This window comes from Bufo bufo, chromosome 4 (assembly GCF_905171765.1).
Source record: "Bufo bufo chromosome 4, aBufBuf1.1, whole genome shotgun sequence".
Classification (NCBI taxonomy): domain Eukaryota; kingdom Metazoa; phylum Chordata; class Amphibia; order Anura; family Bufonidae; genus Bufo; species Bufo bufo.
Window position 1 is genome coordinate 380,737,182 of NC_053392.1, and position 26,875 is coordinate 380,764,056.

The 26,875-nt window shown below is 42.0% G+C and overlaps 1 protein-coding gene across 1 annotated transcript in view; it reads left to right on the forward strand.

Annotated features, from left to right (window-relative positions):
- The window catches only part of LOC120998521 (vacuolar protein 8-like), a 69,161-nt gene that overhangs the window by 14,608 nt on the left and 27,678 nt on the right, over positions 1 to 26,875 (forward strand). Inside the window, exons 2-11 of the mRNA XM_040429194.1 lie at positions 1,208 to 1,327; positions 2,877 to 2,996; positions 6,959 to 7,078; positions 7,157 to 7,279; positions 9,099 to 9,181; positions 18,930 to 19,055; positions 20,314 to 20,359; positions 20,647 to 20,780; positions 21,434 to 21,562; positions 23,951 to 24,065. Coding sequence (XP_040285128.1) covers positions 1,208 to 1,327; positions 2,877 to 2,996; positions 6,959 to 7,078; positions 7,157 to 7,279; positions 9,099 to 9,181; positions 18,930 to 19,055; positions 20,314 to 20,359; positions 20,647 to 20,780; positions 21,434 to 21,562; positions 23,951 to 24,065 — 1,116 coding nt within the window. The remainder of the gene's footprint in view (positions 1 to 1,207; positions 1,328 to 2,876; positions 2,997 to 6,958; positions 7,079 to 7,156; positions 7,280 to 9,098; positions 9,182 to 18,929; positions 19,056 to 20,313; positions 20,360 to 20,646; positions 20,781 to 21,433; positions 21,563 to 23,950; positions 24,066 to 26,875) is intronic.

Sequence of the window (26,875 nt, forward strand, 5' to 3'; positions counted from 1 at the left end):
CCTTGCCAAGCTGGTTGGCTGTGTATAACAGCAGGCACCCGCTGGCTATGGCACCCACTCAGCTCCTGAGCTGGTGCCATCTTTAAAGACTTGAGATCTGCCCTGCATGTATAGCAGGTGTTGGGAAGTGTTAAACAAGTCAGTTACCTAAAAGTAGGTAAATGAGTTTAATCATGAACCCATTTAAATTGACTTAAAGGATAACTGTCACACTTAGACCCCAATTTCAATTTTCATATATGTAGTTACTAATAACATGATATTCCAGAATCAGTTACTATTAGACTGACTTACCCCATATTTAATAAGATTCAGCCCTTAGCAACCAGTCTGCATAAATCTGCAATTTCACTATTCAGTTAAGATGGCCGCCACTGCCCTCACCCTGAGGCTAATCCTACCTGCCCTCACTAGCCAGTAACAATAGCCCCCCAAAAGTGTCAGTAACCAGAGCTCTCCCCCCTAAAGGGTTAATCTCCTGCAGCACAAAGGGGTCCTCTTACCACATGTTGCTTTCATTTATACACTGAGCAGATGGCAGATCTCCCTTCCCTGCTCTGCGACTCTACTTGGCAGACGCAGGGAGCGTCTGCCAAGCACAGGGACAGGGAGAAGTGCACACAGCCCAGGCACTGTTATCAGCTGCTGGGGAGGACCTGGCTTTAATCAATTACTTACAGTCCCTGGCTGTCAGTAATGTAAGCCTGCACGCTGCGTGCTCTATCTATCAACAGATAGACGGACCATGCCTAGCAACCCTATTTTAAGCACAGGTAAAAGTAGGCAGTACAGGGAACAAAAATGTGGAATTAAGGGGTAATTGAATACACAGTGAAAAGTTGAAATAGGGCCACCAAGGTGATATTAATCACCACAATCCAATACTCCAAAAAAATATATATATACGACAGTTATCCTTTAAAGATTGCCACATGAACTAAAACACAAGTGTGAAATAATGTCGTCCACTCTCACCTCCATAAAGAACACAGAGACTTTACTGAATCGAAATAGGATGTGAGGTGTGTGGTCTCCAGTTACTCCCAATAGGACCCAGTAAAAAGATGGAGCAATGGCTTTTTTTCTCATTAGCTGAGACCTGGGTGATGAAATAATTATAGTGCTTCTTTATCAAAGTTCTTTTAGTGTGATTGCTAAGCGGTTTCTGAAACACTGCTTACATTTTTGCATTTATTTTATATTGAAGGACTTAATGAATCACCAATTGGGAAGGAGACCCTGGATGCATTGATGATCTTGGCATTTTCAGAAAATGCTGACCTCCAACATTCGGCTGCGTTGTATTACTTGCATATGAGCCAGCACAGTGAGTATTCAAGAACAGTTTATATTTCTTCAGTGTTCGATATGTTTCATATATCATCAAATACGTTATATCATGTTTTAAAGTGATATTATTTTCTCTGGGGAAATCCGATAAATCTCCACTTTTGTTGTGTAATTGGGAGGTGATGGAAAAGTAGCATGTAGCTGACTTTTCAGTCCTTCTCTATAAAAGAGCACCTGTCAATAGGATCAACTCTGTTAAACCAGACTATCTGGTAGGGTTGATCCTGCTGATTTAAACCAATACCTGCCTTGTGAATATCGGTTGCAGTGTTCTTGAAAAAAAAAAAAGGCTGTTATTCTTTATGCAAATTCGGGCTTCGGTGCACTGATGAATGTAGCCAGTAATGGAAAGCTGAGATGCGCCAAAGCCCTCATTTTTATAAAGAATATATAATTATATATTTTTTCTTCGAAACACCACAACCCGTCCTCCCAAGACAGGTATCGTTTTAATCAGCATGATCAACCCTACCCTAGGGTTGACCCTGGGGAGCAGTGCTCTTTAAATACCTTTGCAGTATCTCCTATGTATAAATAACCACATAAACGTGTCTTTACAAGTTTAGGGTACACATTTCATTAAGTGCTATTATACAAGCTCTGTAGATAGTAAGAGAAAGTTCCCCCTCCTAAATTAATTAAAAACTAAAACTCAGGGAAACAATCTGTTACAAAGCAGGACGTTCTGTTTCTGATTGGCCCTCACAAGCATAATGCTTGACGGTGTCTCTGAGCCTTCTTCTACAATGGTAGTTACATATGGTTTGGCGTTTTTTGTAAACGTGCTTTTGGAGTAGGAACACGTGTGATGCCCGCACGTTTTTTTGCAGGTTTACCCATAAAACTGCACAGCCTTTAATGATAATGAACAATTAATTTTTAGCAACACACTAGAAAATGGCGGCATGTTCACGCGATTTCTGAATGCGTGTTGACTACCTGCCAGCCATCTTTTAGTGCTTGTTTCACTAAGGGCTCATGCACACGACTGTTGGATGTTTTGCAGTCCATAAATTGCAGATCCGCAAAACACAGATACCAGTTGAGTGCATTCCGTATTTTGTGGAACGAAACAGCTCACTCCTAATAGAACAGTCCTATCCTTGTCCATAATGTAGACAATAATAGGACATATTCTATTTTATTGCGGTACCGACACCGAAGTCATTTCCGTTTTTGCGGCTCCCTTTAAGCGAATGGTTCCACATACAGGCTGCCAAAAAAAACAGAAGGGACACAGAAAAAAAAATATGTTTGTGTGCCTGAGCCCTAAAATATGGGGTAAGTCTTCCTCTGATTTTATCCAAGAGCAGCAATGAAGGGATTCCTCGTACTACTACTGCAGTAACTAGCATTGGCTTCAGCAAGAGGAACCTGCAATATTAGACAGAGATCGAAAAACAAAGGAAACATTTTTAAGTTGCCTAAAAATGATGACTGCGATGTAGATTTCAGAAATTGTAGCTGACGCACTGGAAAATTGTTGTTTTCAAACATTATTTTTTTTCCAATAATTATATCCATAGTGAATACACAGCTGCCACCAGAGTTCCTGGAGCCGTACCAGCCATTGCTTCAGTCCAGTGATTTGGAGATTCAGCAGATGTCTTCTTTATCTCTTGTAAACTTTCTGCTTGAAGGAAATTGTAAGTCTTGAATGAAGTACACACACTATATGAAAGTGCCAAAAATGCATTCTCCATTACAATTAAATGAAAGAGATATTCATATATGAAAAATTGATGGCATATCTACAGGATAGGCGAGGTCCACATGTTGGTTATCATGGTCTTATGCTCACATGTGTACATATGATTATTATTTTTTACATAAATATATTTAGAATGACTTTACGTTAACATGGTCCAAAAACAACACAAAATTTGACCCAATTAACTTAATAGGGCATAGTTGTGGAGATTTCCATGAGCAAACAATAGTGTCCAGGAACCTGACACCCCTTCTAGAAATAGACAATCAGGGAACAAAGAGAGTAGCCCTAGCCCAGTGTAGCTGTTTTCAGTGAGAGTTTGGTGGAAGCATGGTATGTATAGCTAGATGAAAGTTTAGACCCATAGAGTAAATCACATATACAACACAGAACTTATGAAAATTGGGGGGAAAGAGAAAAATGGAGGGGGGAGATAAGGAAAATATGACTGCAGAGACCTTGCCTGGAAACTGTTCTGACATAGGCCAGAAATATAGCCAAGTCAGTCTAAGGCCTCATGCACACGGGCGTTGTTTTGGTCCGCATCTAAAGCTCAGATGCGGACCCATTCACTTCAATGCTCCGTTCCGCGGCCCCGCAAAAAAAATATAACATGTCCTATTCTTGTCCGCGCTTTGCGGACAAGAATAGGCAGTTATAGTAAAGGCTGTCCGTGCCTTTAATTGCGGAACGCACATGGACGCCATCCGTGTTTTGCGGATCCGTGATTTGCGGGCAGCAAAACACACAACGGTCGTGTGCATGTAGCCTAAAGCTGACTATAGACACGAGAGTTTTATATGCAGACCACTAGCAGATCCAGACTAAGTTTGGTAAGTTCTGGTGACAGTCTGAGGTCTGTGTAGGTCTTATACACTATATAGAGAAAAGTACTGGGCCACACCTCGTAATAATTGAATTCAGGTATTTCATTCTGTCCCATTGCCACAGATGTATAAAGTCCAGCACCTAGCCATGCAGACTGCCTTTACAAACATTTGTGAAAAAATGGATTGTTCTAAATAGCTCAGTAAATTCCAGTGGGCGGCTGTGGGCCTGTAATAGTACGTCACTGTTGTAACAAGTCAGTTCTTGAAATTTCTTCCCTCCTCAACTGTGAGTGGTATTATTGCAAAGTGGAAGCAACCACAGCAATTCAGTCATGAAGTGGCAGACCACGTAAGGGCTCTTTCACACCTGCGTTATTGTCTTCCGGCATAGAGTTCCGTCGTCGGGGCTCTATGCCGGAAGAATCCTGATCAGGATTATCCTAATGCATTCTGAATGGAGAGTAATCCGTTCAGGATGCATCAGGATGTCTTCAGTTCCGGTACGGAACGTTTGTTGGCCGGAGAAAATACCGCAGCATGCTGCGCTTTTTGCTCCGGCCAAAAATCCGGAACACTTGCCGCAAGGCCGGATCCGGAATTAATGCCCATTGGAAGGCATTGATCCGGATCCGGCCTTAAGCTAAACGTCGTTTCGGCGCATTGCCGGAGCCGACATTTAGCTTTTTCAGAGTGGTTACCATGGCTGCCGGGACGCTAAAGTCCTGACAGCCATGGTAAGTGTAGCGGGGAGCGGGGGAGCAGTGTACTTACCGTCCGTGCGGCTCCCCGGGCGCTCCAGAGTGACGTCAGGGCGCCCCAAGCGCATGGATCACGTGATCGCATGGATCACGTCATCCATGCGCATGGGGCGCTCTGACGTCATTCTGGAGCGCCCCGGGAGCCGCACGGACTGTAAGTATACCGCTCCCCCGCTCCCCGCTCCTACTATGGCAACCAGGACTTTAATAGCGTCCTGGGTGCCATAGTAACACTGAAAGCATTTGGAAGACGGTTCCGTCTTCAAATGCTTTCAGTACACTTGCGTTTTTCCGGATCCGGAGTGTAATTCCGGCAAGTGGAGTACACGCCGGATCCGGACAACGCAAGTGTGAAAGAGGCCTAAGGGTACTTTCACACTTGTGTTTTTTCTTTTCCGGCATAGAGTTCCGTCACAGGGGCTCTATACCGGGAAAGAACTGATCAGGCATATCCCCATGCATTCTGAATGGAGAGCAATCCGTTCAGGATGTCTTCAGTTCAGTCATTTTGACTGATCAGGCAAAAGATAAAACCGCAGCATGCTATGATTTTATCTCCGGCGAAAAAAACTGAAGACTTGCCTGAATGCCGGATCCGGCATTTTTCCCCATAGGAATGTATTAGTACCGGATCCGGCATTTTAAAATACCGGAATGCCGTATCCGTGTAGTGCATAAAAGTCATAGAAGTAAAGGGAAGTCTTAATGCTTCAGTTCACCAAGACATTTTGGACAATTGTATGCTTCCAACTTTATGGGAGAAGTTTGGAGAAGGCTTTTCTGTTCCAGCATACCTTTGCCCCAGTCCACACAGCAAGATCTATAAAGGCATAGTTGGTTTGGTGTGTAAGAAGTTGACTAGTCCTCACAGAGCCCTGACCTCAATTCCATTAGACACTTTTGGGATGAACTAGAACAGAGATTGTGAACCAGGCTCTCTCCTGAAACTGTAATGTGTCATGTTGGAAGTTTTCATCTGTTAATGGCTGAAACTAGATGTACTATACAGTATGTGACATGATCAGCCAATTACAGCTTATTGCTCTTCACTTTGAGCAAGCGCATTAGACTTTTTTGATTTACCAGTTTAGTCTGGCATGTTAATGGTCAGATAGTTTATATGAACAATCTGACACACAACTGATCAGTTCAGCTGCATTCTGGCTGATCCTTCTTTGAAAGGAGTTCTTGGGAATGATGTAAAATGGCCTCCAGCAACTTGTCCCAGAATGTAAGCAGGACTGGTTCCCTCCACTTGCAGAGCTGCCTAGGGGGATGAGGGGACGGGGCCTTACTACACATTGGTGAGTGTTCCTGTCAGGCTCCTCAGCCATGATGGCATATCATAGGCAGGATCACATCATTACCATCTATTGTAGAGCAGTGTACTGTGTATACTGAGGAACCCACTCCCCCCCCATCCCAGACAACCAGTCCTGTTCACTTTCTAGGACAGGTTGCTTGTGGCCATTTTAAGTAATTCCCATACGACCCTTTTAAGCTTCATTTATATATCATCAGCAAATAAATATCTTATGCCTATGGCTAGCTTAACAGCCAAAAGATCCCAGGATGAAGGAATCAGATGTGTCTTAGGCTCCATTCACACGTCCGCAAAATGGGTCCGCATCCTTTCCGCAATTTTGCGGAAAGTGTGCGGACCCATTCATTCTCTATGGGGACGGAATGGATGCGGACAGCACACAGTGTGCTGTCTGCAGCCGCAATTGCGGAGCGCGCCCCCGATTTTGGGTACGCAGCTCCGCAAAAAGATAGAGCATGTCCTATTCTTGTCCGCAGCTTGCGGACAAGAATAGGCATTTCAATGGGGGTGACGGGCTGGTGTGTTGCGGACCCGCAATTTGCGGGTCCGCAACACATCACGGACGTGTGAATAGAGCCTTACAGTGACTTATTGAGCGCCTCCATCTTTACATTATCTATCGTGTGTACCCATGGCATCTAGTACTGTGGTGAGGCAGATTTCCAGTAAGCTGGGATACAGGACATTACAGTATTCATGAGATGCTTGACAAGTGATACCGGATATGTCTGTTAGAAAGGTGCAGAAGGTATATAGCTGAAAAACTGGTCAACTATATATGGAGGGCCCTACAGTGCAATGCACTCCATTTAAGAAACTAGTCAAATGGGGGCAGTCCCAGAATAGAAGACCTATGGTACCCTCAGCTGATAATTGGTTGTAAAAAGGCAAAATTAAAATACTTGGATAAAAATGTGTTCTTTTCGCACATTTAATGTATTTAGTTTTAAAACTACAGATGACGACCTGTAATCTCTGTTTTCAGTGACTAAGGAGCTTGTTGTCCAGGTGGGATTACTTGAGCCGATATTAGAGCTGCTGGAGTCTGGTGATTCGGCAGTACAGTGTAATTCCTGTGCATGCATCATGACTTTGGCTATATCAGGTGAGGATTGAAATCATTGCTATGTTATTTTAGGTATTCTTTATTCTTTTTAACTGATGAATATTCTCTACTTTCCAGAATCCAATCGTGAGGCCATTGGTATTGCTGGAGGAATTCTACCTCTGCTCACACTAGCAAAATCCTATGATCCCAGGGTTCAGCAAAACGCTGTTGGAGCTATTCTGAACTTGACTAGATCAGGTTATTGTACAATTATTTACGTACTTTACATTTATATAAATACCTTTTTCTGACAACCCAATGTAGAAGAACCATTATTACCAAACTTACAAGATGCCTTCAGCAGCCACGCTAGGTAAAGCTGAAGATTGTCATGCATCATGGCTATAAGGACTTTTTTCATAACAGATTCATAAAGGGAACCTGTCACATTGATCATGGTGCTTTAGCTGCATGCCTAATGTTATAGAGCAGGAGGAGCTGAGCAGATTGATGTATAGTTTTGTGGGAAAAGATTCTGTATAAGTTGTAATATATTCATTTAATTTCCTGCTCTTTCTGGGCTTTGAAGTCAAGGAGATGGTCCTATCAGTGACTGACAGCCTTCCCTTTATGACTGTGTATACACAGATAGCTGTCAATCACTGATAAGACCGCCTCCTGGACTTCAAAGCCCAGAATGAGCAGGAATGTATATGAATGAAACACAGGTTATACTAAATGTTTTCCCACAATACTATATATCAATCTGCTTGACTTCTTCTGCTCTATAACATGCTGTCTGAAGCTTACATTGCAGTTTCATGGTGACAGGTTGCCTTTAAGGGGTTGCCTCACTTCAGCACATGGCATTTATCATGTAGAAAAAGGTAGTGCAAGGCACTTACTAATGTATTGTCTCCTTTCCTGGCTGGCTTCATTTTTCCATCACATTCTACACTGCTTGTTTCCATGGTTACGACCACCCTGCAATTCCAGCAGTTCCTGCCGTACTTGCACAGTATAGGAAAAAGCGCCGGCCTTTGTGCACTCACGTGTTATCGGCCACCAGAGTGGCTGCTGCCTTTTCCTATAGTGTGCAAGCTATTAACTTTCTCTACATGATGAATGCCATTTGCTGAAGTGAGACAACCCCTTTAAGGCTCATTCACATGAGTTTGTATATCATCTCAATACTTCTGTTGCTGATGAATTCTTTGCCTAATGAAGTCTTCTATTGTGTCATACTAATGTGCTGCAATAGTAAACTATCTGGGTCATCAGATATTATGGGTCATCCATTATTTACCCCTATTCTTTGTTTACTGTAAACCAGTGGATTTTTTTGTTAAAGTTAAAAATGAAGACACTATGCAGCTAATCGTATTTCCTCTACTTAAAGAGATATTTACTTTGTCGTTACATTTTTACATTCTTGGATGAAAATATACAGAGTAAATGAGATTTATTTTTGTCTTTTATGAAGACAAACCCTTTTTGAATGGAAGATGGGTTATGTTCTGCTGTTATCATTGGTTATCCACAGGCTTTGAGCGTGCTTTCTCTACGCCCTGGTGATCGGTTGTGGTCTGTGGGGGTAGTCGCTTTTGGAAAGTCATTTCCCCTCAATGACTGCCCATGTAATTCATGGTTTGGCTGGGACCTTTGGAGCAGAAGCCAGTCTTCGAGGGTGTCTCTGTTCTGGCATATAATGTAGAGGCGGTTCCAAACGCTGACGTCCCACTATGACCACCACATAGCCTAGGGCAGTGATGGCTAACCTCCGGCACTCCAGATGTGGTGAAACTACAACTCCCAGCGTGCTCCATTCATTTCTATAGAGTTCTGAGAACAGCCAAGAAAGTTAGCATCTTGGGAGTTGTAGTTTCACCACAGCTGGAGTGCCGGAGGTTAGCCATCACAGGCCTAGGGTATATGGACCGGCTTGTCCCGATGAGACAGCACTTAGTAGATAGTAGCAATATAAAATATTTAGCAGATGTAAATGATAATGTTTTAGTTCAACCTCTTAATTGTTGGGATGCTGAGAACATTACAAATGTATGTTGTTTGATTCTAGAGAGGATCAAAAGTATCCTGTGCCGAGAGGGAGCCCTGCCAGTTCTCACCTTGCTTCTGCAGTCAGCAGACTCGGAAATCCAGGTATAAAACAGTAATATATTGTGATGAAAAACATGTATATAAATCTAGCTCTAGGGTTAAAATTCTACAACCCTCCAGGTTCTTATTATTTTTACAAGATATTTTTTATGTAAAATTGCTATGAATAATTGGTTATCTAGCTAAACTAATTTGTCTGTAAAATTGCCTCAATTGGCATAATTTACATCCAGGTCATCAGGAAGCTTGTTTATTGGTGATCGCATCGTTCATACAACGCCTTATAACTTTTCATGAGGGCACATTACCCTGTGTACCCAGAGGATGTGCGTTCAACAATATACAAAGAATGAAGGACAAACAATCGTAATAATGATTGTTTGTTCACCGGGTATTTTGCATCAGACTGCATGAAAGGCTCTTTAAATGAGCGCCATTCGACTTGAATATTGTTCATTGCAGCTGGTTATTGGCCTGCTTAAGAGGACCCTTTACACTGGCCATAGGAACCCTTGTTAGCGAAAATCTGGCGGTATAAAGGTGACGGGAATTACTCAATGAATGATCCTTTGTGCGGTCACCTAAATCATTGTTTGCCAGCAGCAGATCCTGCCATCTAAACAGCCAATGCTGCCCGCAAACAATGATTCTGTATGACGAGTGATGGCATTAGTGATCGCTCCTCCCCACACTGTGGAGGATATCGCTACATGTAATAGCAGCGGTCTCCTCCGCTGACAAGCAGGCGATTGCTGGGAAGGAACGCATCCCTTCCTACAATTCTCTGCTAAATCTTTCATTGTAAAGTGACCTTAAATGGGTTCTGCACTTTGTTTAAACTGATTATCTATCCTCTGGATAGATCATCAGCATCTGATCGGTGGGGATCAGACACCCGGGACCCCCACCGATCAGCTGTTTGAGAAGGCAGCGGCGCTCCAGTAGTGCCGAGGCCTTCTCACTGTTTACCGCTGGCCAAGTGACGTCACGACTAGTATCACTGGCCTGGGCGTGGCTAAGCTCCGTTCCCTTGAATGGAGCTTAGCCCCGCCCAGGCCAGTTGATACAAGTCGTGACATCACTCGGCCAGCGGTAAACAGTGAGAAGGCCGCGGCACTGCTGGAGAGCCGCTGCCTTCTCAAACAGCTGATCGGCGGGGGTCCCGGGTGTCGGACCCCCGCCGATCAGATGCTGATGATCTATCCAGAGGATAGATCATCAGTTTAAACAAAGTGCAGAACCCCTTTAAGTCTCTCTTGGTAAGTTTCATCTGAATTCAGAATACAACTACTTTTAAATCTCAAAATAAGAGCAGAATAGTATTCATGTGAAGGTGCACATACAACTTAAATAGTTGTCGCCAAAAGCTTGTTTGGCCAACAGCTGTCTCGCCTGAGCCCCCCATACGCCCTCGGCTGAGCCTATGTTTGGTTTTAGTGGGGATAAAGGAGAAAGCCACTGCCAACACCTCTGTCAGCAGCAGCTTCTCTCCTGGCAGAATCAAAGGATCAGACGTTGAAATTCAGTTCAGTGAGGTCGCCCCACAAGTCAAACGTGTATGGAGGCCCTAAGCTCCTGTGTCCCATGAACCCGAATTTGTTATTTTTTCATGCCATGGATTTATCTTACAACACCATTTACGGTTTACATATAGATACAATCTACCGGAAAAATGAAGAAGCATTCCAAAGATGTTGCTTTACTTTTGAACTGTCCTTGAGATGCTGCAATATTGTGACCCATTCTCAGCTGCAGTTTCAGTCACGTTGTTCAGAATTCCTAACATGCCCTGATTATTTTGTAGAAGGATCATGCTGGTTTCTGAAACGACACATCTTTACCGCTCTGTACAGTCATTCAGTATATGAAAAAGGAACGCCCCCAGAATTCTCTGCAGCAGAAAGTGTTGCTTTATAGAAGCTTAGCTAAAAGCCATTGTCAGATACTTGTGCCATCCAGTAGATGTCTTTGAGGGTCATTTATTAATACCAGCATTTTAGACCCGGTCTTTATAACCCCTATATCTGATGGTGGGTCCGTCGAAGTTATGAAGAGGTCCGGCCTGTACATAACTTAAGCGTATCCAGCGCCAGTTCTAAATGTAAGACAGCTTCCTTGATGGCTTATATTTAGACCATTTTCTATGGCAGGCATAGAAAATGATGGATGAGATGGGCCTGCCGGTCCTTCCCCGTCCGCGCTACACCCACTTTTTTTCAGACCTGGCGCGAGCGGATAAAAGTCGCAGATTGTGGCACAAATAACCTTTGTACCGCAATCTGCACCAGAAAAACACCTAATATAGGCATATTTCTGGATAATAAATGACCCCTTTCTGCAGTCTCGGAATAAAACACATGCATTAACTGAGGATCCATACTGGATGAGTAAATCAATGTAATAGTCAAGTACTCAGCTTTTTATGTGGATTCTATTTTATATAAACTGTAAAAATGGTATTCATGTGCTGTATATATCTAAAAAAAAATCAAATCCAGTCCAAATTGCAACTGTGGAACACAAGTCATAGAGATATCAATTTCAGTAAAGAAAATGACTAGCATCATTTACACTCTGGTCTGTCAAGGTGCTGAATGTCAGACGGCGTATTTCTAGATTAATTACTACTAAAGTGTTTATTTAAATTCTAAGAAGACGGACATTCATTTAGAAAATCCTGAGATTATATCAGTAAACTGCACCTGTAGCCTCCTAATGTTTAACCCCGACATAGATTATACATGGACCCCAGCCCCGAAGATAAGTCACTTCATGTATATAGGCCAGTATCTATGCTAAGCCCTGGTTATGCACATTACTATCAGCATCGCCCTTTATGTTGACGAGAAGCTCCTATTGATCAATAGTTTGCTGTTTGCTTGATAAATGAAATCCTTCATCAAATATGGAGTGGTTGGACTTTATCCTGTTATATATAGCAACTAGTGTCGGGCATATACATCCGTGCTGTAGATTAAAAAAAAAATAATAACGTAAATCTTGCAGATCACATAATTGTAAACTTTCTTATATTATGAAACTGAAAACAAATTGGTAGCTGCATATGGGCAAAAAAAAACAACCAAAAAAAACCCAATACTCCTTAGTGATATCCCCCGTTGCCCCCAGGGGCGTAACTACCGGCAGACCATGCAACTGCTATGGGGCCCAGGACAAGAGGGGGCCCAGTCTTAGTTGGGATTATCTCCTCTTCTACTGTAGGTGAAAATTTGGTCAGGACTCTACCCTCTAAAGGAACAACTTTTAGCAAATGAGGCAGTGGAAAAATGGCCCAAGGGTCATTGAAAATGGTTTAGTCAGAAACCCTTCTGTCCTGTGTGGGGGGGGGCTGGTTTGATGCTTGCTATGGGGCCCTTACTTCTCTATGTACGCCATTGGCTGTCCAGATAGTCCTATGGTCTCTCACTGGCCTCTTTACATAGTTGTACTAATGGCATGTCATACAGGGGAATTTAATAGGTCAGAGTGGGCTTTTTTTTGTTATGTTATCACAGTATGCGTATGCCATTTTTTTGACAGTCAGTTTTCCCAGAATGAAAGCTCATCACATACTCACAAGAGAAGGGATAAATGTTTGATTGTTGAGATCCCACCCCTTGGACCCCCACCAATCACAAGAACAGCTTGTGTTCCCCGTTTGAATGGAGTGGCAGTCAAGCATACATGCTGCTGCATAATTCAAAGTCTTTGGAACTAATAAAGGAACTCGAACAATGTTCAGATAGCGACTCATTTTCTAACTCAGGTTCTGACTGTAGACCAGTGGTCACATGAAGTAAAAATATTGGGCTATGCCCAGCATACCAATCCTTCTGCTTGCTTTGATGGGGAGGGATGGAGACTTTTTGATGTTAGCGCATTTCCTAAGAAACACTTCAACTCTATTTTTTTATTTTTTTTTAAGAACAGAGGGAACATTTATAAAATCTGGTACTCCTGTTTTGTGGCGTAAAAATTTCATAACTAATGTTGCGTGCAATATTTTGTGAAAAATTTTGCGACTTTTGGTGAGCTGCACCTTCCTATGCTTGAAGGTACTGAAATGCACACCGTAATATTTGTCCGGCTGAATCGCAGCATTTTTGGCAGGGAGCGGCCAAATCTCCGCCAGGCCCCATTATATACATTGGGACCCAGGGGCATTTCGGTACCGCCTGCCAATGCCAAATTCAGAGAGCTCCGGCAGGCTGTTCTCTGCCGGAACTCTTGGCAGGCGTGTGAAAGAAGCCTTAGCATAGCAATTACAGTCTTAAAAACTTCACATACACCTATGATGATAAATTCCACCAGAATGTATAGGTGGAGAACCTAATTTTCATTCTTTTTTTTTCACACCCATATTTGTAATTAATGTCAAACATGAACAAGTGCTGAACATGACTTGTCTATAAATGATTTGCATTGCAACTAAAATCTTGGTTTCTCTTTGTACTTTGCACGTTGTGAAAGAATTAAGGTGTGACCACAACAAACGGAGGATTACCAGACCTCTAAAGATTGCAATTTAAGGTGTATTTGTGAAGGATCTATAAGGCTTTTTAGGTGCACCTCACCTGTGATTATCAATGTTCATCTTTCTTTCATCCATATGTTTTCCAGCTGGGTGGAAATAGAACATCCTGTTGCTGATAAGATTATCAGAACACTAAGGGCCAGACACACACACGAACGAGTTGAATGTGAGGAACTATCAGCGTGTGTCAGTGAGATTTCCCATTCTGACCTCGCTCCTCTGACAGGATCGCACAGCATTATACTGATTTATAATGCTGTGAAATCTATCGTATCACACTGACAGCATTATGTCAGTGTAGTTCAGTAGCTTGCAGGTCTCACAGGGACACACAGCCTTATAAATTATTACAGTGCTGTGTGATCCTGTCAGAGGAGTGGAGGCCAGAACGGGATCGCTCACTGCCACACGCTGAGAGTTCCGCACATTCTACTCTGTGTATGTCTGGCCTAACAGAAGCTGGTATCAGGGCTCAATGGTATGGCATTAGGTAGTGATTACATTGCATTCACGACCTGAGGGATCCACAGGGCCCATTGCTGTATTGCCTAAGAGAGGCACAATGATGTCATTCTCTTATACTGAGCTATATTTTGTATAAGTGAATTCTTTTTATACTATGTCTACAACCTCTGCAGGATGATGGCAGAATATGAGAATTTTTTATTGACTCTAATAAAATATTCCTTGAAAGAGGACTACAAGTCTGTGTATGCAACATCTGCAATTAAAAGGGGTTGGCCACCTGTGACCAATGTGTAGGTAAAGTGACTATATAGCACTAACTAGTATAACCTTTGTTCATATTCTGTGGTGTTTGCTATATTTCATAAGTAATGTCCCCTTGTTGGGCAAATCTTTGCTGTACACATAGAGGTCCAGTCCATAAGATGGCTGCTGACACATCACTCAGTCTCCTCCATTCAAACACACTGACCCTGCAGGTGCAGAACCTGCTCTAAACTCCCAACACTGGAATATTTGAAAGGTGAATGATTTGCCTGGTCACATGACCCTCCATTAGCAGCCATTTTATGGACAGGACCTTTGTGCGGACAGCAAAGATTTGCCCAACAAGGGGATATTACTTATGAAATATAGCAAACACCACAGAATATGAACAAAGGTTATACTAGTTAGTGCTATATAGTCACTTTACCTACACATTGGTCACAGGTAGCCAGAAAGTGGCCAACCCCTTTTAATTGCAGATGTTGCATACACAGACTTGTAGTCCTCTTTCAAGGAATGTTTTATTAGCGTCAATAAAAAATTCTGATATTCTGCCATCAAAGGGGCATGGCTTCTGAAATATAGAAAATGGTGCAGAATTATTATTTATTAGGTGCTATATACTGATCTTACATATAGATTGGTTAACAGTAGCCAAAAAGTGGCCAACCCCTTTAATCTGTTTAAAGTTGCAATACATGGCTAGCATGTCTAAGCACCTAAAACGTGATAGCATGTTTGCTTATCTTCTCTTGTTATTATATATAGCGCATTTGGCAGCAACCTCTGTATTGAAGGGCTCATTCAGATGAGCAGGGTTCATATCCAGGTACTGTCTGTGTCTAGAACGGACAGCACCCAGAGTAAACCCTGATCCATTAAAGTCAGTTTAGGAGAGTTAGCAAAACTGGTGTAAAGGAAAACTGGCTTAGTTGCCCATAGCATCCAATCGGATTCCACCTTTCATTTTCCAAAGGAGCTCTGAAAAAAGAAAGGTGGAATCTGATTGGTTGCTATGGGGAACTAAGCCAGTAATGAGTCAATTCACATTTTCCTCACAAACCATTGCTGTGCGCCAAGAAAATTGCAGCATGCACCAGCCAAGACTCAAATGAACAGGTCTGCGGGAAAAACAGACAGCACATGGACGCCTTCCATGCAGTCTATTTAAAGGGGTTGTCAGAGTTCAGAGCTGAACCCGGACATACCCATAATTTCACCCAGGCAGCCCCCCTGATGTTAGCATACTCCGATGCTCTCCCTGTGCAGGATAGTGCAGGGCAAGGGCTCTTTTTTTTACAATAACACACTGCCGGGCGGAGGCTTCCGCCCAGCAATGTGTTCGGGGATGTCATCGGCTCTGATGGACGGGCTCTAGCGCTGCCCTAGCCATTTTACAGGCTAGGGCAGCGCTAAAGCCTACCCATCAGTGCCGGTGATGTCAACGGGCTCACTACTGGGCGGAAGCCTCTGCCTGGCAGCCCTATGGATTCGTCCCAGGAACTCCAGAAAATGCCTTTTTCCTGCACGATTTAGTGCAGGGAAAAGGAGAGCATCGGAGCTTGAACTGCTCCGTTGCTCAAGCCAGGGGGGCTGCCTGGGTGAAAATGGGGATATGTCTGGGTTCAGCTCTGAACCCGGACAACCCCTTTAAAGACTTGTCTGTGTTTCCCAGCTGGAACACTGACGTGTTTAATGTCGCTTGTCTTAAAGGGCCCTAAAATAAATGTATCCAAATCCTCTACTCAAATATTTCTTCCAGTGAAAATAGGACATGACAGTGACCCAATATATCTCATATTGTGGAAACCACATGCCTGCATGTGAGCATTGGTAATAAGAACATGGCTATTCAGATTAAGTTATACACATAAGGTATTGAGAATCTGTGCAATGATAATTAATTAGGTAAGCACAGCTCCACAATAATTCTTTTGAAAGCTCTCCCTGACCAAGCTTACTGATCTGCCTCCAAACCATAGAGGTACACAGCTGGGAAACGGGATGCAGTCATACCTCCTTTTCATGGCTCACAAATGCCCTCCACTGCTCTACCAAAGTTTAGAAGGTCCTAACGGCTAGGTGGAAATAATAATGGTCCGGAAGAAGAGATGAATAGTGTTTGTTATGTAATTAAGGAGGGGCTACACTGTGTGACAGTAGGACCCAAGTGAGGTTATAGTATGGCACTGATTATCTGTGCTCTAAACCCACCATATGGATGCTGTATGGCACTCTACTACTTGGACAGCATGAAGTTCATAGCATCATGGAAGTATATTTTATGTGTGTGTATAGTTATGGTTGTTGCTGCCATGAACCCAAAGTCTGAAAATGCTTGGCCCTTTTTTCTTTAAAAAATTGAAGGAGCATGCCATACTTGAGCATAGACAACTATGCGACTGCCACTTATATATGGCTTTGATTCTCCCCCCCCCCCCATTCTTTACAAATGTCTACATACACCTTTGTCCAAAACCATATACTGCCTGCTATAATCTTGCTAGGATCACTACCTATCCCCTTCTAGTTCTTCAAACTGTGTGCTCTAACATATAGGTTCATTGGACCTGCTCTTCAGGCTATATAATTAACTGTATCCACCAGAAATGCAGTGATATATTACCAGGCATGTTATACATGCTGGTCTGTTCACAGTTTCCCTGTCAATAGACTTTAGGGCTGCCTATTATGCCATTTTATTGTCTTGGAATGTGATCAGCAGCAATCCAGTGGTGGCACTGGGCCAAGTGCAACTTCAGTTCCTTCTGCAAGAAATAAGCCTCTGCACAAATCAGGCGACTGTAGGAAAGGTTATTTAGGGCTTTCGGCAATGACTTACTACTTTTGTGGTCCGGGCAAAACCTATCAAGCTCCAAAATGTAGGAATCTCGAACAATGCTCCATAGGACTTGGTCGATGCAGGCGCAATTGATGGACAAAAAAATGTTCATCAGTTCTTCTGCAACTGGGGATTTTTAGATCTGGACTAATTCAACACTTGAGGTTATGACCTCTGCCACCCCATTAGTTAAAGTACTGTCTTGAGAATGATCTAGATGCGACAGGATTTGCAGCATTGGCACCAATGTTCTTCTAGAATGTTTACTCGCTTGAGAAGGAACCATGTCTATCATTAAAGGGAGTCTTTCACCTAAACTGACCATTATAGAACACTAACACCATGATCTGCATTATAGTCCCCATATTGGAATGCTACTTACTGTATAGCTGTTCGTCGCTTGTTTTCGCTAAAAACACTTTTATTCAATATGTTAATTAGGTTCTGAAGGTGCCCAAGGGCGGCGTTCAAGCGGCCGGTGCCCAGGCCCCTTGTCGCTTTTCATATGAAACCCCTCCCCTTTCACCCCTCTGGCCCGCCCTAGGTTCTTTAGAAATCCAGCTCCAGCGCCGTTCACAAGATTCGCCACGCCTGCGCCCTTCCTTCCCCATTATGGGCAGAGGCACAAGGCCGGCTAGATATACGGGCCGGCACATGCGCATTAAACGCTCTTGTGCCTCTGCCAATAATGGGGAATGAAGTGCGCAGGCGTGGCGAATCTTGTGAACGGCGCAGGCGCTGGATTTCTGAAAAACCTAGGGCGGGCCAGAGGGGTGAAAGGGGAGGGGTTTCATATGAAAATCGACAAGGGGCCTGGGCACCGGCAGCTTGAACACCGCCCTTGGGCACCTTCAGAACCTAATTAACATATCGAATAAAAGTGTTTTTTAGCGAAAATAAGTGACGGACAGCTATACGGTAAGTAGCATTCCAATATGGGGGCTATAATGCAGATCATGGTGTTAGTGTTCTATAATGGTCAGTTTAGGTGAAAGACTCCCTTTAAATACTGGTATTGCTGCGTGTTTTTTTGGGGTGGTGATTCGTGCAGGATGTGAACAATGTTTGCATGGTAAGTCATCAACTATTGTTTCTTATAAAAGGGCATGTGTAAAACCAAGGTGTGACTGAGAAATAATTAGGTCTCTGGTATGCTTGTTTCACCAGGTTTTGTGTGTTTTGTCTGCTGTAGGTAGCACAACTGTCTGCTACATAAATTCATGACACATCAGAAGATCTTATGGACTGGATTCATTACTAATTAAATGCTTGACTGTCAATAAAATCTAATTATTTCCCTTGAAATACAAAAGCCGGTTGATGTGTACATCTGTATATTGATGGAACAGTAACTATGATTTGGTAGCTGAAGCACAACTTGGCCTTCTATGTGTTATTGCACAGATAGCTTGCACACGGGATACTGCAGGTGACATGTAACCATAGCTCAAGGGCTTACTATGAGACACTGGTTGGCTTACATTTAAATGACTATGGAAAAAGTAGCATGAAAAGATGGAAGAAATCAGTAAATTATAATGTCTGCTGCATCACAAAATTTAATTTGTACAGCAAGAAGTTCTTAAAAGTGTTACCTGAATGTCCATGTCTGTAGCTTCAGATGTTGTTGATGTTTGTCTTGGTGTTAGACTCATGTTAAGCCGGTCACTTGCTCTTTGCAGTACTACAGCTGTGCTTCTTTGGGTAACATTGCTGCTAATCCAGAGCACCATAAAGCCATGCTCGCCATCGGGGACAAGTTCTTGCTTCGAATGCTGGTCTCTCTAATGTCTTCCTCGGTGCAGAAGGTAAAGTCACTCACATAAGCAAATGTATTCCTGGATATGGTGTGCATGTAATTGTTCCAAGGGGTAAATGTCCCCCCCCTCCCCTAAATCCACTATGGTATTTGCATAAAATAGCTATTGTGAATTGTGTTAATATGCATATTGCAAGTTTAAGAGACACGGGCCTTCTAACACTAGTAGCTAAATCCAGAACAAGTAAAGCTACATTTACACGAGCCAATAAGGGTCCAGAAAATCAGGAATGACAGTTCCTGTGAACGGCCATTCCCGACAATCTGGCCATGTAAATGTGCCGCCGATCACCCAATGAACAAGCAAAAAGCTCTTTCATCAGGTGATCCTGACGTTCATGCAGGCATCACCGATCATAGTTTCTGGGCAGCAGATCATCCGGTCTAAACAGCGATCTGCTGCTCAGAAACCATCATTCTGTATGAGGACTAGGGATCCCGACAGAATCGTCCCATGTAAATCCACCTAATATTATATACAGCTTTAGGGTATGTTAAATGTGTTCTCATGATAAGGCCTAGACAAAACTCTTCCAGATCTTTGAGCTAGCTAAAAGTGGCCATGCACCTTAGATAGTTGACGCTTGTTTAACAGACAGCTATTCTTGCCAACCACTCCCCTAATCCACTGCTACCATCATATAAATGCAAGTTTGGCTTATATCTCTAAGGAAAAGGGAATGAGCCCCTACTAGACACCTCTAGCAGCAGGTGATTTTCCTTGAGAAAAAAAGAATCGGCATGTTGAAATTAAACATGCTTAGTCTCTTTTCCCGCTGACATCTGTCATCAGGGGAGAGGCAAGACACCTCCATATACCTTAGATGGATGTATGTGTCTAATGTATTGACTGTGTATGGTGTAATGTGATCACATACAGTAGAATGATACAGCCAGTTAAAATTGTAGTCCAAAACCTTTAAAGGCTATGGACAACTTTGGAGGCAGTTTTTTATTATTATTGCAATGTTCTCATTTTGGGCTAAAAATCGTTTTTACAATTGGGCTTTATGAAAACATTTCAGCAAATCTGCAAATACATATAACAGACAGCTCTACAGGAAAATGGCTGAAAGTTTTTAATAAAGACTAATTGAATAAATAATGCAATAATAAAAAAAAATGCCACCAAATGTGCTTATAGCCTTTAACCTACTCCCTCTGGTAGTAGAATCTTTGGTGTAAACCGGTTTGTCTGTTATTTTCTTCCTACTCAAATTGTACGTTTTTTTTTATTTTTTTATCAGGTCTCCAGTCAGGCATGTCTTTGTTTGAATAACCTAGCTTCAAGTGGTAAGGGATTTTATGTATTTTTTTTTATGAGCATGAAGTTGTTTTATGCTGCACCTTGCAAACATTTGCAGTTCCATTTGCAAGTTGTTGGTCGTCTTTTTTTTGCATTTCTTTGTATTTTGTCTTCTTTCTGTGGTTAATGTACTATATACAAGCCTGGTGTTTTGCTGCTGGCTTTATGTTTTCCACTATATTTCTTACAAAATAGTTTTGATCTATGCTGTTGTAGTGATTATTATTTTATATTTTTTAAATCATTACTTCTGGCATCTTGTTGAACTACAAAGCTGAAGTTCGGGCTCACCTTCTCAGTATGGACATCATGCCTTTAGTCCTCTCCCTGCTGAATTCTAGCAATAAAGATGTCCGACAAGCTTCCATTACTCTTCTGTGCACCATGTCTCATCCTCCAGGAAATATGGTAACTATATATGTGCTGTATATGGTGTTTTGTTTTGTCTGTACTGTATTGCTTTTAGGTTTTCCTATAACACAAACATTCAGTTTCTAAGATAATATCCAAAATATAATAAATGACATAGAATTAAAACTTCACTAGAAGAATAAGGGCTCAGGGTCCTGCCATGTGGGGGCAAATGAAGTCCGTATGAGTCTTATGAGCTGTTGGTATTTCATGTGCCACAATATGGTGCCCTAGTGAGGCATTAGTATTCTCCCCAAGAAGCGTTGCAGATACACATAACTTTATTTCTCATGGATTTATATGAAATTCCTCTGTCTCCCCGGTTTGGGCCATACTGATTTTCTGCAGTCTACAGACTATGTACAGATTCTCACAACACAAATGTGAAAATGGACAAGAGGCGGTTCTTAGTTTGGTATTCCTTTTTACTGCTTTCACTGAAGGTTTAACATATACGGTATACCTGAGAAAATGAAATTCTCTAATTTAGTCACCAGAAGTCAGAATAGCATGGAGAAGATAACAAGCTGAGGTGGAGCTCCTAGTTTTTGCCTAGTGAAGACTGATGCTGTTGTTATCCTGCATGTCTAGGATGTACTGTATCTTAGACTGTGCTTCTAACCATCCCCTGTTTTATCTATTATGCTCAGGATGCATTGTTGTGTGAAGAAATGCTTCAACATTTAGCTATGCTGATGCAGATGGAGAGAGCGAACCCTGTGGTGGTTATACACGCATCCTGCACAATCCAGAATCTAAGCCAACCAGAGAACATTGAGGTATGCATCAGAAATGCAATTTTTATCACCTATTGGAGGCACTATTCTATGAAAGACCACAAGGTAGTGGGGTAAGTCAAGGACATTGGAGGAGATTTATCAAAGCTGATGTAAAGTAGAACTAAATTTTTTATATTGTATCAGTTTCAATTGTTATATGCACTGCCTGTCCAAAAAAAAGGCCGCCACCTGGATTTAACTAAGCCAATAGTTATGAGCCTCCTATTGGATAATTACTGCATGGGCGATTATCTTTCAGCTGGCAACAAGTTATTTAACCCCAACTGGTGCAATGAGTTGCTTCTCATTTCTTAAACAACCATGTCGAAAGACACATCTCGTGGTCGTGGTAAAGATGTTAGTCTGTTTGAGAAGGGTCTAATCACTGCATGCATCAAGCAGAGAAAACATCTAAGGAGATTGCAGAAACTACTAAAATTGGGTTAAGAACTGTCTAACGCATTATTAATAACTGGAAGGATAGTGGGGACCATCGTATTCGAGGAAGAAATGTGGCGGGAAAATAATCCTGAATGATCGCGATCGGCGATCACTTAAACGTTTGGTGAAATCAAATCGAAGAAAAAAAGGAGAACTCAGGGCTATGTTTAATAGTGAAAGTAAGAGCATTTCCACACTCACAATGTGAAGGGAACTCAAGGGATTGGGACTGAACAGCTGTGTAGCCGTAAGGAAACCACTAATCAGTGAGGCAAACCAGAAAAAAAGGCTTAAATTTGCTAGGTAGCATAAAGATTGGACTCTGGAGCAATTGAAGAAGGTCAAGTGGTCTGATGAGTCCAGATTTACCCTGTACCAGAGTGATGGGCACATCAGGGTATGAAGAGAGGCAGATGAAGTGATGCACCCATCATGCCTAGTGCCTACTGTACAAGTCTGTGGGGACAATGTTATGATCTGGGGTTGCTGCAGTTGGTCAGGTCTAGGTTCAGCAACAGTATGTGCTCCAAGAATGAGGTCAACTACTACCTGAACATACTGAATGACCAGGTTATTCCATCCATGGAATTTTACATCATTTTCACACATGGATTGGCCACCACAGAGTCCAGATCTTAACCCCATTGAGAATTTATTTTTATTTTTTGTGGACAGGCAATGTAGTATGCAACTGTTTATTATAATTGATATTTTGGGTGGAATTTGCTTCTGGCAGTGTAGGGATTTAAACTGACCATACACATCAGATCTGTGTCAGACAAACCTACCAATTTAATCAGATCCTCTTGATTGTCGCCCAATGGCTGATGTCAGAGGAGATAAGGAGCGGGCATGTTGGATTTCGACACCTGAACCTTTTGTTCTTGAAGGCAAACTTTCTCCCTATGCACACACAAACCAAGCATGCATATGTTTGGAAGGAATGGGAGATATAGCTGTGGCCAAACAGGTCTCTTGTGTGTATGGCCAGCGTTATTTACCTTCAGCACCTGTGAGTGACCAGTTTCCTTTTCCACAGCTTGGTCAGTCACTCTCATTTGCAGTTGGGGTGTGTGGTTGTCACAGAACTCCGTTCAGTTACGTATTTTAAGTTTCTGAATTTCAGCATGTTTTACCATTTAGATTTACAAAACATATATTCACTACTGCACCATAGAAATTGATTACAGTTCACAAGCTAGTGAAACTTGGTGAGGGAGATTAAGCAAATTTTACCCTTTTTTGGAGGGGGGGTGGATTTACTCTTCAAGCAAGATAAAGCGATCCAGCACTATCTTCTTGGTAAAATCCACATGCTTTATTGAAGTGATAAAATGACATCATGTAGCACAACACTGCATGTCTGTCCTACTCATTTCAAACCCTCTGGTTCTTAATCATGTCCCCTGACCATGATTAACCCCTTAGTGACCACCAATACACCTTTTTACTATACTTATTTGGTATAGCAGTGATCGTACAGACCCAGAGAATAAAGTTATCATGTTATTTATGCTGAAAGATGAATACCGTAAAAACTCAGCGGCAGTTTTGTTGTTCCCCCCTTCCCCGCAGAAAGTAATAAAAGTTAATCAGTAAGTTATAGGCACACTAAAATGCTGCCTTTAAAAACGACAACTTGTCCCGCAAAAAAAAAGCCCTCATACGGCTACATTGATGAAAAACTAAAAAAGATATAGTTCTTAGAAAGTGATGATGAAAAAAAAAAATTGCTTGGTCACAAAGGGGTAAAGAACCACAGGGTTTGAAACGCGTAGAAAAGACATGTAGTATTGTGCTACATGGTGTCATAAAGCCTGTTGATTTTTTTAAGCAGCTTAGAGTGCTGAATCACTCAAGATTTTCCATGCACCTAGCAGGTGTTGATGCTGTCATCGATTTTAAGAACGGAACCTTTTTTTTTTTTTTTGCTATTTCATCTGCCAGGTTATTGTAAGGAGCCAGTGTTTTGAAGAATTACTGCTTTCACTTCTTGATCCGAACAATGAAGAGGAATCACTGCAGTATGTTGCATCCTGCCTTGCAGAGCTAGCTACCAGTGGTAGGTTTTTACCATTTCTGTTGCACTATAAAAGTCATACCTATTGTCTCATCCTGCAACATTGATACTGTGTGTATGTGTGTGTGTGTGTATATATATATATATATATATATATATAGAGACTTCAAAGAAGAGGCAGCACTCCAGAGTATCAGTAAAAACGACCCACTTTAATTCCCCTGTGCAACGTTTCAACTGCTCCTTGCAGAAAGACTGCAAGGAGCAGTTGAAACGTTGCACAGGGGAATCAACCACTTCCCATCTGGGCCCTTTGCCCCCTTCCTGACCAGGCCAAATTTTGCAAAACTGACATATCTCACTTTATGTGGTAATAACTTTGGAACGCCTTTATTTATCCAAGTCATTCAGAGATTGTTTTCTCGTGACACATTGTACTTCATGATAGTCATAAATTTGAGTCAAAATATTTCACCTTTATTTATGAAAAAATCCCAAATTTACCCAAAAATTTGAAAAATTCGCAATTTTCTAAATTTCAATTTCTCTGCTTTTAAAACAGAAAGTGATACCTCATAAAATATTTATTATTTAACATTCCCCATATGTCTACTTTATGTTGGCATCATTTTGGAAATGTCATTTTATTTTTTTAGGACGTTAGAAGGCTTAGAAGTTTAGAAGCAATTCTTAAAATTTTTAAGAAAATTGCCAAAACCCACTTTATAAGGACCAGTTCAGGTCTGAAGTCACTTTGTGGGGCCTACATAGTGGATACCCCCATAAATGACCCCATTGTAGAAACTACACCCCTCAAGGTATTCAAAACCGATTTTACAAACTTTGTTAACCCTTTAGGCGTTCCACAAGAATTAAAGGAAAATGGAGATCAAATTTTTAAATTTCACTTTTTTGGCAGATTTTCCATTTTAATCAATTTTTTTCTTTAACACATCGATGGTTAACAGCCAAACAAAACTCAATATTTATTACCCAGATTCTGCGGTTTACAGAAACACCCCACATGTGGTCATAAACTGCTGTATGGGCACACGGCAGGGCGCAGAAGGAAAGGAACTCCACATGGTTTTTAGATGCCATGTCCCATTTGAAGCCCCCTGATGCACCCTTACAGTAGAAACTCCCAAGAAGTGACCCCATTTTGGAAACTAGGGGATAAGGTGCCAGTTTTATTAGTACTATTTTTGGGTACATATGATTTTTTGATCATTCATTATAACACTTTATGGGGCAAGGTGACCAAAAAATTGGTTGTTTTAGCACAGTCTATTTATTTATTTTTACAGCGTTCACCTGAGGGGTTCAGTCAAGTGACATTTTTATAGAGCAGATTGTTACGGATGTGGCGATACCTAATATGTATACTTTTTCTCATTTATTAAAGTTTTACACAATAATAGCATTTTTGAAACCAAAAAATTATGTTTTAATGTGTCCATGTTCTGAGAGCTATAGTTTTTTTATTTTTGAGAGATTTTCTTATGTAGGGGCTCATTTTTTGCGGGATGAGGTGACGGTTTTATTGGTACCATTTTGTGGGACATACGCGTTTTTGATCACTTGGTGTTGCACCTTTTGTGATGCAAGGTGACAAAAATTGCTTGTTTTGACACAGTTTTTTTTTTTTTTTTTTACGGTGTTCACCCGAGGGGTTAGGTCATGTGATATTTTTATAGAGCTGGTTTTTACGGACGCGGCAATACTAAATATGTCTATTTTATTTTATTTTTTCTATTTTTAATTTTTTTTTTTATTCCTTACTTGGGATTTTTTTTTTTTTTACATGTGAAACTTTTTTTTATTTTATTTTTTCAACCCTTTATTTTATTTTTATTTTATTTTACACTTTTCGTCCCCCATAAGGTCATACAAGACCTCTGGGGGACATTTACTTCACTTTTTATTTTTTTTTACACTGTTGATTTCTCCTGTAACTGGGGCTGACATAGTAGCCCCAGTTACAGGACAAATGCACCCCTATAGAGGCTGTACAGCCTCACAGCAGGGCTGATCGAGGTCTCTGAGAGACCTCACACAGCTCCTGCACTCTCCGGTCACGGCGGTCACATGACGGCCGGGCCGGAACAGGAAGCGCACAGCGCTTCCTGCTCTGCAGACACAGCGCTCGGTGAGCGCTGTGTCTGCAGCGATCGTGAAGGCAGGGACACCTGGGCACTGTCCCTGCCTTGTCTTAGGGTTGCCCTGCTGTCACTGACAGCGGGCAACCCGATCAGCAGCTGCACGAATAGCGTGCAGCTGCTATTTCTGACAGGACGTTTTAAAACGTGCTGTCAGAAATAGACGTCCACCCATAGGACGTTTATATCCTATGGGCGGACGTGAGGCGGTTAAAGTGGGTCGTTTTTACTGATACTCTGGAGTGCTGCCTCTTCTTTGAAGTCTCTATAACCATATTTGACCGAATTGCCTAAGGTCAGAGGATTCTGCACCCGATTACATCTACAAGTGCTGCTGCTCTTTCTTTGTATTGTGTATATATATATATTCACACGAGCAAGTTTTCAACGCGGGTGCAATGAATCTCCAGTTGGATAAGGAGGAAGGAGGGAACTGTGGGGCTGTGATATCATTCGATGCTACAAAAGCTTTTGATAGCGTCGAGTGGGATTACCTTTGGGCAGTTTTGTCCAAAATGGGATTTTCATAAAATGGGTACAACTGCTCTATAACCATTTCTCCAGCGCTGGCACTAGAAAGGGGGACAAGGCAGGGCTGCCCACTGTCGCCTCTCTTATTTGCTATAGCGATAGAACTGTTGGCTTGCCTCCTTAGAGCCACACCGATTTTCCGTGGCCTTAAAAGTATATTGC